The sequence below is a fragment of the Natator depressus genome, chromosome 16 (assembly GCF_965152275.1).
Source record: "Natator depressus isolate rNatDep1 chromosome 16, rNatDep2.hap1, whole genome shotgun sequence".
NCBI lineage: Eukaryota > Metazoa > Chordata > Testudines > Cheloniidae > Natator > Natator depressus.
Window position 1 is genome coordinate 15,302,641 of NC_134249.1, and position 13,691 is coordinate 15,316,331.

Consider the following 13,691-nt stretch of genomic DNA (forward strand, 5'->3'; position numbering starts at 1 on the left):
GCCTGCTTCACCCAGCCCCATCATCAGGGCTGGCAGTCGGGAAGAGGGAGCTCCTGCCAGGGTTGTCTGGTTCCCAGGGGCGATTCAGGGGAGCGGTGCGGCCTCGTGGGGTGGAAGATGCTATGTTGCTGAAGGACCCTGGAAGAATGCTGGGAACTGGACTGGACATCGCCAGGGAGGGACGTTCCAGCTCTTTACACAGTGAGGTGAAGGATGGAACGTAGAGAGAGGACCTGGTTTGCAACACCCGCTTTGAGGAAACCCCTTTGGGACGTGAAAGGACAGGTAAAGGCAATCCCAGAAACCTCCCAAAGGGCAAGCAAGGGGTGGTTTGTGTAGCACAAACCCCACAGGTGCCGACTTTTCATTGTGCCTGGGGGGGCTCGACTCCTACACTCCACACCTTCCGTCAATGCTACACCCCTGCCCCTGCTCCACCCCCCCTGTGCCTCTTCCCACCCCGTTCCGCTCCCTCCCCCGAGCATGCCACGTCCTCACTCCTCCCCCATCTCCTCCCCAGCCTCCTCCATGCCGCAAAACAGCTGATTGCAGCAGGCAGGAGGCACGAGGAGGGCGGGGCGGGCGGGCGGGAAGCACTGGGGGGGAAGGGAAGGGGCTGGGAGGGGGGCTGCCATTTTTCCCCTGAGGGTGCTCCAGCCCTGGAGCACCCACAGAGTCGGCGCCTATGGCAAGCCCAACACAAGGGTTTCCAGGACAATGAGCTAAACAAGGACTGCTGAGGATCAGGCCATAGATGGCGCCAGATGTCCGAGGAAGTGAGCCTCTCCAAATGAGAAATACGCCACTGCTTATATATGGCAGGCCATTGATCTCTCCAGGCTGGGGACTTGACCATGTGCTTTGTAATACATTTGAGTGTGGGCTGCCATATTAAGTCCATAGAAAGGCCCTAAAATAATGAGTTCCTGTAAATTCTTCCCATTCATACATTAATCAGTCTGGGGGCTCATCCAGCTGCATCTGTTTCTTTATGTACCTTGTGCTCAAACTCCTTTGACATCACCTGGCTCCTGGGTTGCCAACTCTCTATTTGCAGAAAACCGAACACCCTTGCCCCGCCCCTTTTCTGTGGCCACGCTCCACTCATTCCATCCCCCTCCCTCTGTCACTCACTCTTCCCCACCCTCACTCACTCATTTTCACCCGGCTGGGGCAGGGGGTTGAGGTGTGGGGGGGAGGGTGGCGGTAAGGCTCCATCTGCGGGTATGGGCTCTGAGGTGGGGCTGGGTTTTGGGGTGCAGGAGGGGGCTCCGGGGTGGGGGTGCAGGAGGAGGTGCAGGCTGTGGGCGGCACTTACCTCAGGCAGCTCCCAGAAAGCTGCTGGCATCTCCCTCCGGCTCCTAAGCAGAGGTGCGACCACGTGGCTCTGCACACTGCAGGTGCCTGCAGGCACCGCCCCTCAGCTCCCATTGGCCACAGTTCCTGGCCAATGGGAGCAGCTGAGCTGGCGCTGGGAATGGGGGCAGTGCGCAGAGGCCCCGTGGCCGTCCCTCTGCCTAGGAGCCAGAGGGAGATGCCGACAGCTTCCCGGGAGTCGCGCGGAGCCGGGTAGGGAGCCTGCCTGTACTGCCGACCAGACTTTTAATGGCCCGGTCAGTGGTGCTGACCGAAGCCACCAAGGTCCCTTTCCTACCGGAATTTATGGTCGAAAACTGGACACCTGGCAACGCTAGGCTCCTCCCATTCCTTTGGTCTGATTGCGCGGCACCATAACCTTTAATCTCCAGTGGGTTCTTTTGCTGGTTTCCTCACCACAACAGCTGGGGAAAGGCTGTAACCCGAAGGCTTAGTGTTCCCTCCGGGGTTCCCCTCCAGCCTTTACCTCTCGAGGCCTGCACGCAGGGGCCGGGGCCACACGTTTGACTCCCAGGCTGGAAATGTGGGGGTAACAAGCATGGGGGCTCCTTGCTGATCCTTCGCTGCCCACCAATGGCTGCTAACCGCTCTGGCTCAGTGCAGCACCACGAACGAACAAGGCTGCTGGGAGTTGGCAGTTAGAAGGAGCAAGTTAGTTCATGTCTCTAAAAAGAGCAGGGTAGGACTGCGGGGGGGTGGGGCGTACAGGTGCGGGGGGGCGGCACAAGCTCATTGCAGGCCGGAATGTGGCATCCATTCTCAGCCTGGAGAAAAATGAGGCTGGATTGAGGCTGGGGGTGGGGAGGGGGTGGGGGGGTTGCTGTGGTTTTTATTTTATTTTAATCCTGTTATTCTCTTCTGCTTTTCATATAGTCCTGTGAGATTAATGCTGGGGCCCCCTCTCTTCACCCGCCGAGCATACCCTGCCCACATGCTGGGGGTTACACTCTGCGCCCCTTTCCCCCTCTGTGGATGGAGAGGGAGACACGATGGCTTTAGCCCACCAGGCTCCTTTGGTTTCACTGGTGACCCTGAAGGGGCATCACACTGGGGCAATGCTTTGTCTTTAGGCTGGACTCAAACAGGCCTAGAAGAGAAAGGAGCTAGAGTCTGTCTCCAGCCCCCTGAGCCGCCCACCCCCTAATAATTTTGGGTGGCACATCGCTGTATCCATAGCCCCACCAGCTCCATTCGTGGTGTGCGGCGTGATTCAGTGTCAGGACGGGTCTCACTGTCTGGCCCTTTAGTTGCTCTTCTCTGAGCTTCCTCCCATTTAGCCCACAAACCAATGCAGCTCCTCAGGGGCAGGCTCTCCTAAAACTGGCTTTTGTCCATATTCAGATTGACCCTGTGCTGCCGTGTATCTGTCCTGTGAACTCCCCCTGGGGGAGGGAGCGGGGATGCGGGGTGCTAGACAGACACAATTCTTTCAGTTAGGGCCATGCTTTACTCCTGCTGAGTAACCTGCGGAGCTGAGAGTCCCTGTGTATTTGTTAATACAACTGACCATCATGTCGCTGCAGATTTGATATCCCAGCAGTGACAAAAAGCATCTCCCTGCCAGTATTTTTCCAACCACCCCGAAGTATGCAGCAGTGCCCTTACAAGGGTGAACCCTACCCTGCAGCCATCCCCCCAACCTGCCAAAGCGTAATCCCCTGGGCACCTTAAGGCCACCAACTAATACACCTGCTTGCAGAATTCAGTTCGTCTCCACTTACAACCTGGCAGGGCCACAAGCTGGGGAGGACTGGTGAGATCCAAGCTTAAGAAATGGACTGAGACAGATGCTCTTGTTTGGTGAGGGCAGCGGAGTACAGATGTTCTCCCTGGGAGTTATGCCGTCATCTTTCATGGGTGGATTAGGCACATTCGCAGGCCGCGTATGCCGGGCACTGCTCTTGCATGTGGCAGGCCAAGGGGGGCTGTGGCCTGGCCTGGCCTCCCTTCTGACCTGAGACCAATCACAGACGTGTCCTTTGGCAGACTGATAGACTGTGTTTAGTTTAGAAGGCCCTTTGGCAGGGCCCCTTGGCAGGCTTTATAGCTGATCCGAACGGCTGCCGTTTTCCTGTGTGCTTCCATTGTTCACGGTCTGGTGGTTAAAGCGCGGGGCTGGCAATTCTACCACGGCCCTAATGCAGGCTGCCCGTGTGTCCGAAGGCAAATTGTTGAGCCTTTCTGTGCCCCCATACGCCCAGGACAGTGGTGTCATTCACCAATGTTTGCAGAAGTGCTGGGGATGGAGGACACAGTGGGACTGCCCGGGGCCTGCCTGCCTGTAGCACGCTGATGATTGTTTATGTTCTTTCATGCTGGTGCTCTTAGCTTCTGCTCCATGTTCCTGGTGTCCAGCCCAAGATCCTGCTGCATGTCCTGAACCTTCCACACATCCTCCCCCAAGCCCAATGCTTCTCTTCCAGCTACTCTTCCTGGGACGAGCAGGTAATGGTCGACCCCGTCTTAGCCATTCTTTTCCCATGGTAGCTGTTCTTTGCCAAGATAGCTTCTAATCTGCCCCATATGCTCTGGCCTTTTATTATTTCCCATTGCACTGCCCATGAGTGCAGCCTTTTCACTCCATACTCCTTCCCCATCTTGTTCCGCTCTCCAGCCATTGTTTCCTGTAGTCCCTGTGCTTAGCATGTGCAGTAAAGTGCTGGCATTCTCGGTTTGGCTGCAACTGATGATGGTGTTTGATTTTAATGTCTTGTAATTGTATCTTCCAGAATCTAATTGCGCTTCCCCTGTCCCTCCTCTTCTCCCTCCCCGACCATTATGTCTGTTTGAGCAATTTGGATAGATAGAGAAGGGGCCACTGAGCTGCATGCATGGATTATGCTTTTAACATCCTCTAAAACTGCTTTTGCAATTTGGATAGACAGAGAAGGGGCCACTGAGCTGCATGCATGGATTATGCTTTTAACATCCTCTAAAACTGCTTTTGCAATTTCAGTCTGCCAAGTCTTCTGGAAATAAGCCCTGAAAGTCTTGTGCAAATCCTTTGGCACAGCACATCTCGATTTCTTTTCTATCTTAACAATGTGACTAATTATTGTTGGGAGTCCAGAGAAGATGGCTTAGAGGTGCAGGCTTCAGGCTTTAAGCAACTAGGCTGTCTACACTGAAACCTCGCACCATTCCAGCTCCATTTCTGGGATCCCCAGTGTAGACTGGCCACTGGCATTTCTACCGCATTGTCCAACGCTATTCAAAGCAATACCAGGTGTGGAAGTGTCAGAGAAGGCAGCACGATCAGTGGATAAAGCACTCAATTATGGGACAGGAGACAGGGGTCTTATCCCTCCATTACTGACTCGCTATGTCACCGTGGGCAAGTCACTACCTCTCTCTGCCCCTCCAACCGTTGTCATGTCTAGTCAGATTGTAAATTCCGTCTCTCACTAAGTATATTGTCACCCCTCTGCTCTGCAGAGTGGTAGCAGATGACTGGGCATTTCAGAAGAAGAAATTAGTGTAAGCTGTTTTCTTTATTCTCTATACACCAGTCCTGGAACAGAGGTGGTCACAAACGGGATGCAGCCAATTCTCTCATTCAGTAAGCTCAGCCCATCCAACAACACCCTGTTCCTCAGAAGAACTCTGCCCCAACAACAAACTCTACTTCGATTAAGGGAGAGAACAGACTTCCCTGCTGCCTGCCGCAGCTCTCCCACAGAATTTGCATCACAAAACTGACAGAAATGGAGCTCTTCTTCAGTCTGAACAGTGCTTGCATGCTAAGAAAAACGGCTTGTAAGACTATGTGTAACAGGTCCATCTGCCAACTCCTGCCATTCCAGGATTGCAATGCCTAGCGCAAGGGGGCACAGACTGCATCTCTGGGTGCTCTTGTAATATACACAACGAATAATAAGAAAACGCCAGTGCCCTATCTACATGAGCAATGGGGGATTTGCACTGCGATGCAGCACTCACGGGAGGTTTCCTGCCAATGGATCATGTAGCTAAAAGCACAGAACTCCTGCAAGCACAGGGTCAAATCCCAAAGGAGTTGACTGCATTCTTCCCAGGTACATAAACAGAGTTCCCTGCAGTGTGCCGGGGGCTGCAGGGGACCTTTCTGATGAGAGCTGGACAATAGAGGTTCTTTATGGACACAGAGGAGGGATTTTTCAAAAGCGCTGAGCCCTGGCCTAACTTTGCTCCCGCTGGAAGCACTGGTAAAGCTCTCATTGATGTCAAGGGGAACAGAGTTACGCCAACACCGAGCACTTTGGAAAAACTCACCCTGCGGATCCTACAGCACTTCTAACCTGAGCAGGGGTTTGCCCTGGTGTCCTCAGCCAAGAAAGCCCCAACCCTGACTTGTGCAACGTGCACTGGTTGGAGGAGATGCAGACCTGACTGCATTTTGGGGATGCAGTGAGTTTGTCAAGCATTTTGACAGGGGACACAGGCACGGACCTGATTCCTGCTGAAGAAAGAGTTAAATCTTTCCCTCTTCCCCTCCCATTGCTCAGGGGGAGAGCTAGAAGAGAGGCTGCTGGGATGGCAGAGAAGGGTGGAAAAAACTGGCTTACTCCTATTTCCTAATGGAGCTGGGCTTGCTTTCTGCTTACTAATAATATCCCTCATGGGCAAGTCCTTAGTGACTGCCCCTGTGTCTCCTTTCTGCTGTGTCCTCCTCCCAGCTGATAAGCACTGGGGGTTCCCTTGGCAGAGAAGGTGCCATATCTATATAAATAGATTAGAAAACATCTCCAGCCCTTGTGAGAGTGCCACACTGCCCAGCAGGAGACCTGTGATTGAGTGCTGGTCCTGGTTGGGGTGGTGTCTGTAGCAAGAGCGGCTTTAAAGCCGGCCTGTCTCCTTAGAGATCTAGTGGAGGGAAAAGGGCCAAAAGTCTGTGCATAGAAACGTCTGTGTGCAAATCAGCATGTATGTGCAAGCCTGACTCCTAACCACTCCCAAAAGTACGGGCTGAAGCCTCTAAACCAGTAATTCTCAACCAGGAGTCCAGAGCCCCCTAGGGGGCCTCGAGCAGGTTTCAGGGGGGCCTCCAAGCAGGGCCAGCATCGGCCTCGCGGGGGTCCAGGGCAGAAAGCCAAAGTCCCACCGCATGGGGCTGAAGCCCCGGGCCCTGAGCCCCGCCACCGGGGGCTGACGCTGAAGCCTGAGCAATGTAGCTTTGTGGGGGCCCCTGTGGCGAGGGGCCCCAGGCAATTGCCCTGCTTGCTACCCCCTAACGCCGGCCCTGGCTTTTATATGCAGAAAACCAGTTATTGTGACACAGGTCACATGGAGTTTTTATAGCATGTGGGGCAGGGGGGCTCAGAAAGGAAAAGGTTGAGAACCTCTCTGTTCTAAACCACTTCCCTGAGGCTGATCGTCCTCTAACCTCATTTTAGTTACACTGTGCCAGAAGCAGCCCCTTACTCAGGAGCACGGCGGGGAGCAAGCGTGCAGGGAGGTGATCAGCATGCATGCGCTGCAGATGGCTCCGGAAGATCTCCCCTTGCTGGCATTCGTAGGTCCCTTATCCTGCCTGTGGACCCAGACACTAGAGGGCAGCATTGCTCGCAAAAGCCGGTAGGTAACAAAGTGAGCTGTAGCTCACGAAAACTTATGCTCTAATAAATTTGTTAGTCTCTAAGGTGCCACGAGTCCTCCTGTTCTTTTTGCGGATACAGACTAACACGGCTGCTACTCTGAAAAGTGAGCACAGACAGCATGGAAGTAGGTTCTCTGTGCACCCCTTTCCTCCTGAGAGAGTGGGAGCCCCTCCTGGGCACAGCCCAAAGCTGGGGCTCTGCTGAAAAGAAGCAGTCATGAGTTGAACCCGCTCCCAACTGGGAGGGAGGTGAACAAGCAAAGGGTGTGTGACCCAGGGGCCTGCATTTCCCTCACATCCCTGGCTAATGTGGATTTTACATGCCCTGTGCAGCCACCATCCCCGGGAGGAAGCTGTGGCTACAAACCAGTTTACTTTCCAAGTAAGTAAAAGTGCCCTGGGAAGGCAACGAACGACTGGGCTTCAGGCCCTGCCACCTCCCGTCGGTGTTTCCAGCAGAACTGGAAACGCTTGCACGCTGCTAGGACCCATGTTCTCTCTCCTCCTCCCAGGGCTTTTTCAGCCGATGAAAAGATGGCTACATGCTTGGAGAGGGTCATATCATGCACAGTGACGCTCCCCTTACGTGAATCCCCTCGCCTGGCTATGTCTGCTCTTGGACCACCCCTCAGTAGGGGGCCTGAGTGCAGAACAATCCTGCTCGGTTAAAAAAGATGTTTATTAATAAAAGGGGAAAAGAGCCAGGGTCAGGTGTGGCTGGAATTGCTCTCCTGATGGGCTCCAGTGGGGCTAGGAAGTAAAGAGTTGCTCAGGAGCAATAGATAAGGTAATTACAGGGAATTAGCCACCCAAGCATTTTTGGAAGGTGACTGATAGAAAACAACCAGCGAAATACCAGGGAGCCTCTTAAGGCACCAGACCAGCCAGCTTCCCCACATGCAGCAGGTTCAGACACAAGTGTTTCTGTGACTACGCCGTCTAGAGTGAAAAAATTAAATTGGATGGAGTCTGTTGTCACTGGAAAAAGAAAAGGAGTACTTGTGGCACCTTAGAGACTAACCAATTTATTTGAGCATAAGCTTTCGTGAGCTACAGCTCACTTCATCGGTCACCTTCACATTCCTCCAGCGTCCATCTGGGAAGTGTGACCCCTGCAATGCATCAGATGTTCACCTGCTGGTGTGGTTACAGCCTCCTGCCTTAGAGGCTGTTCATCGAGTCCACACCCCCCAGCTCATTCTCCTGGCTCTGCTAACTGAAGAGGGGACCACGCGCCCAGCTGCTGTATCCCAGTGCAGGAGGGCAACACCTCTTGCTGTTGCTTTGCAGACAATATTGTGTTCTGTGAAGTGGGTGGATGAAGGCAGGTTGGAGCTGGTTTGTGGGTGGAGCAGTAAATTAGACAGAAGCACACAGCTGATTGCTGCTGGCTGACTTGAGGAGGAGGGTGGGGGGATACCGAGTGGAAAGAACAAAGGAATGGTTCCCACCTGGAAGCGTCCATCCGTGAGGCTGCCATACACCAGATTCGGTGTATCTGGGACCTTTATCAAGCCCTGCCTGTGAACATTAACACTGGCACGGTCCCAGTGCTCCTATTTGTTTCTTTAAAGACTCTCTTTCCAAGATTGACATTACCATACATCTCTCCCTTCTTGTTTTCTTCCGTGTTTCCTTGGTACGATGTGCTGCGTCAGGAACTAGTGACAGGGAAGTTAAACGTCTCCTCTAAGTAAACCAAAAGGAGGGGGGCCTCCCTGCTGCACTAAGGTCTTTTCTACATACACAGTTGCATGGGTTTAACTTGTGATTTGAAAGCTGTTTAGTTAAACCTGCACAAAAGGCTGTGTGGACACTCTTGCTTTGGTTTAAATCAGGTTTATTCTGGTTTATCTTAAATTGATTAGGGAGGATTAAGCTAAAGATTAAATCTGCTACTTTTAAACCGAAATGAGTGTGCACTGAGGGGTTTGCACCAGTTTAACTGAGCGGTTGCAGGCTTGTGTGTAGACAAGGCCTATGATTCTGATCTGACATTGCTCTGTTACTCGTAGGCCACTCCATGCGAGTCTGGTGGGTTGCACTGATAGAACTCGGATCAGAATTTGGCCCAGAGAATGAGAAAATGGAGAGAGGGTTCCATGAGTCTGGCTGCAAAGCACGGAGAGAGGCACTGAGTGCACTGCTTGGGGGCTCTTTCCTCCCTGCCTTGCCTTTTCGCCTACTGACCTTAGCAAATGATTAATCCCTGAATCCCCTTTCTTAAGGAACTGATTGAGCAACAGCTAGGAGTCCTTGCCGCACCTTAGAGACTAACAAATTGGACTCCTCCTTGTTTTTGCTGATACAGACTAACAGGGCTACCACTCTGAAACCTGAGCAACAGCTGAGTGTCTTACTCAGATGGCCCAGATAAGGTCCGAAGAGCTCAGTGGCTTATCTTTAAGGGGACTAGAAATCTTGCCCACAGGGTCCTTCATCTTCCCCCCTCTGCCCCACCCCCAATTATTTGTTCCCTGGCTTTAAATGATCCATAACTTCACAGACAAGGAATGCATTTCCCACCCCACCCCTTGTTCTACATTTCTCTGTGTTTGCATTACCATTTGCAAGCTATTACTGTGGGCTGCAGCTTGGAGGCTGGTGGTGTGGCTTTCTCCTGCACCCCCCTTCCCAGGCCATGCACATCTAAGTCATCCTACGGGCCTTTCTAGCTGTGGGGCTGTGTCTGCCATTTGTGCTGAGAATCCAGCCAGCCTCCTCAAGCTGCACCAGAGATCTGCCCAGTTCTGTGTTTTCAGGGGAATACACCTGGCATGCTTGGAGTGGCCTCATCGGCTGCTCCCTTTACATCTCAGCGAACATCCAGCTGTCCTCTCATCCTGTACATCTTCCCTTCTTGGCCTGTCTCCCCACATCCATTCAGCTGCTTGCCCCGTGTCCTCCTCTGACCCCCTGTATCATTCAGCCTGTGGCTGCTGGCTTGAGAGAGGAGTGTTTGAGTCGGGGTGTGGGGGAGACGAACAGGCTAGCATTTCAGTGAATAATGTGGGCTTTAGGACCTGCTTCCAATCGCCCCTTCCTCCAGCTCCCACCCACCGCCTCACCAGGGGAGTTGCTCAGAAAGCGCTTTTCTTCTCCCTTGCAAAAGTTGAACTTTGGAGGATTTTCCTTCATGCAGCTGTTGGTGGCTGCACTTCTTCCAAGGGCTGGCCTTGTCTTGTCTCCCCACCCCCAAGGAGGGCACCTTCTAGCAAAGGGACACTAGCCCAGCAGCACTGGAAGCTGGTTAACTTGTTTCAGTGCATGTCTGGGAGCAGCCAGGAACGAATGGGAAGGCTGGGGGGGAGCTGTGCCTGCAGCTGGGGGCTCTCCTCTGCCCCTCTAGAAGTAGTTAAGGAAAAGGCAGCCTGATTTCTCTGCACGGGATTGTTCTTGCCCTGGGGGTAGAGAGAGTTGTGGGGAGATTCTCAGCTCTTCTGGGGACAAACTGGAGAAGGAGCATTTTGCACGAAGGAAGCCGAGCAAGGAATCTCGCAAAGGCTTGGGGGGCCACGTCTCCAGGCAGGAGCAGGAGCAGAGGGGTTACCTGTCTCTGTGCGTTGGAAGACTCCCAAGCCATGCATCACAGAGCAGGGCTCCTCCTGGGGCTTTGGCTGCTACTGGCCTCTAGCCTTGGAGAGCCCACTTCTGATTCTGGAGGGGTCACCTTGGCCTTTGTTTTTGATGTCACTGGCTCCATGTACGACGACCTGGTGCAGGTGATGGATGGAGCATCCCGGATCTTGGAGCGGACACTCAGCAGGAGTACAAAAGTCATTAGCAACTATGCTCTGATCCCCTTTCATGACCCAGGTAAGGCGGTTCCGGTTCACGCTAATCCTGCTGAGAACAATGCATTGCGCTGACCCAGGACCCATGGTTCTGGTCCAGGGCAATGCAGTGCAATAAACCAGGATCCATGGTTCTGGTCCAGACAAAGTACTGTGTTGCATTAAGCCAGAATCAATTATTCTGGTCCACTATGAAAAATGCTACAAAATATGGGACCCATTTGCACAAGACATTGCGTTGCACTAATTTAGGGCCATTGGTTCCAGTCATACTGAGACCATTTCACTCTGGGGACTGGGTTCTGGTCCCGTAAAAGGCCTGGTACGGAGGATCTGGGACTCTGATCCAATAGGAAACACTGGTGACATGTGCAGTATCATGTGGTTCCCTTAACCCTGGCTCAGTATGAAAACTGACAGAGCTGCGTTTAGTAAGGATCAAAGTCCCCCACCCTTTCAAGGCAACTTTGTCCTGCCCTGTTGTCCCCCTTCTGATCCTCAGCTTTTCAGCCTTGTTAGGCACAGGGAAAGCTGGGAGGTAAATGCTCCAAACACAGCCAGAGCAGGGTTGGGCTAATATGGCTAGAATCATTGGGACCTGACTCACTGGCTAGAAAGTATCAGTTTAAATTTGAAAAGCATCAGTCTGACCCAGACAGCCAGGGCCTAAGATGGAAGCTGCCAATTTCCTGAAGTAATTCTAACAAGCCTCCCCAGATCCTGGGGGATTCCTGCCACAGCTAATTCTCCTCACCTTACCATCCCATTTAGATTGCTTTAGCCTCAGGTCCTTGCTTAGTTCACAGCCATGCAGCTTGGACTGCAATTTCCTCCAGTCCCGTACCTGGAGCAGGGTTGGGCCAGCTCTGTCCTTGGAAGGAAGACCTCAGAGAGGCTGGGTGCTGCAGGGCGGGGGGGGGGGGGGGGTATTGGTGACGCAGTCAAGGCTGTGTCTGCACTGCCAAAAGCGTGTCCTTAACTTGTCCGCTAACGCAGGTTAAAATAGCAGTGAAGACAAGGCTACTTGGCTTTTATCTTGGGCCAGCAGCTTGAATTCGACCCCAGGCTTCCTTGTAGGCTTCTCCAGCCAGCACAGAACCAGCGAGATGGTAAGGGCCCTAGAGTAGTGCAAGTGGTGTATACTGGCTGTGATGTGAACCTTGATCCTTGTGGGCATTAATGAGGACAGGTCACTTTTCACAAGGATTAATTATGGTGTTAATTCTGAGGACCCTGGCCATATTCTAATTTGGTTAATTACATCCTGCTTCCCTAAAAATCCTCTTTTGCATTTTCTGCTGGATGATACGCTTCACATCATGTCCCAAACTACTGTTGCTATGCGTGGTTACAGTTACTGTGATCCACCCCAGAGTTGGCTGCATTTTAGTGGGTGGGTGAAGAGAGGCCTTATAGCTGTATAGTTTGTAGAGCAGCTTGAGGTCTTTCTATCTGAAGAACACTACTGGGATAGAAGTCGTAATTGTTTATTTGAACTCTGATAATAAACAAGGAAGCAGTGCTCTAAGTTAAATAAAGATGAAAGTTTCTCCTCTTACTGGTCCTTGCTTTTATACACATCCATGAGGTGCTAATCATTCATACCAAATAAGAACAAGCTCTCTGCCAAAAATTCATACAGAAAATAGCAATTCTGAAGAAAGGAACATTTGAATTAAAAATACTGAAGACAGCAGGAGAAGCTGTCAGAAGCACTAAATGGATTTTTAGAATGAACCGGCATCTATCTGTTGTGTACATTCCTTAAAATAGAAACAGGGCCCCTCTTTACAGCCTAACATCCACTTGATCTGTGGGGATGCATCTGTCTTTTGTAACAGAGAGAACAGGTGGCTTGTCCATTAAATCCAGGCAGCTCGTGTTTCTGCACTGGTTACCATTGGAGACGGCGCCCCAAGGAACTCTAGGCCAGGTGATTTAAGTGGACTCCATTTAATATGGTCCTGTGTATGGAATGTCTCATGGTACCGGATGTGACTCTTCCTTGTGGGATGGACCCAGATAAATTAATTGACTCTGTGGCTCATCCAGATGGGGATACTTGGGGACTGAGCAAGTTCCCGTTCCTCCATTCTCTGTCCCATGCTGCTCCACACTGGGAAGTTTCATACCGACAGCGTCTGCTCAGCACGTGCTGTGCATTGTTGCTATCACACCATAGCCAAGGTCCTGCCCTCACAGTAATAACTACCCAAAAGGACTCGGTCTTGTCGTCTAGGCCAGACTAAGCTGCGTGTTAGCTATGTCCTGGAGCCAGGCTACAGTCCAAGGCTGTAGCCCAGTCTGGTAACCTAGTTTCCGTGCTGATCGGCCTTGTCTATGTTGCAAGGCCAACCATCTTTTAAAAGCATGGAGGGATTCTGGGGCTGCACCTGTGTCCTCTGGTATGGTAGTGGTTACAGTGTAGACCGGACCTAGAGCTGCCCTCCTTGGGCTTTGTAAGGGTGATTACCTCTCATTGCCATCACAAAGGGCACCTGTAAAGCAGAGGGTCTCTGTCAATCCAGGAAAGAGCTGAAATGGCTTGGGAGGCGTGGGAGGATGGGGCATGGTGGACGGGGCTGGGGGAAGTCCTCAGCTCCTGTGGTACCTCTGTCCTGCTATAGCTATTTGTTTGCATGGAAACAGATGGGGTTACCTCTTGCCAGGACTCGTCTGGCTGCAAGGTCCCTCGTCAGGCCAGGCGTCTGGTTTGCTGTAACTGGAGCACCCTGGCCGGGTAAATTGGCTGTCTCTCCCGTTAAGCTGAAGGAAAAGTCTTCCAGTCTCTGTGGAAGTCAGTCAGAGCACTGACATTATTTCAGAGGCCTCTGAGCCTGTCTCATGTCCAGAGAGAACCAGTCTAGGGAAGGGGTGCCTTTGGCCAGCTCATTGGTGCCGAGCCAGAGTTCGGTGTGCTGATGACTCTTTGCACCTAAACGTGG

General features: G+C 52.4%; 1 protein-coding gene across 1 annotated transcript in view; it reads left to right on the top strand.

Moving 5' to 3' along the window:
* Window positions 1–754: 754 nt before the first annotated feature.
* HMCN2 (hemicentin 2) overlaps window positions 755–13,691 on the top strand; it is a 119,860-nt gene continuing 106,923 nt past the window's right edge. Inside the window, exons 1-2 of the mRNA XM_074973993.1 lie at window positions 755–776; window positions 10,364–10,768. Of these exons, the coding sequence (XP_074830094.1) occupies window positions 755–776; window positions 10,364–10,768 (427 nt within the window). The remainder of the gene's footprint in view (window positions 777–10,363; window positions 10,769–13,691) is intronic.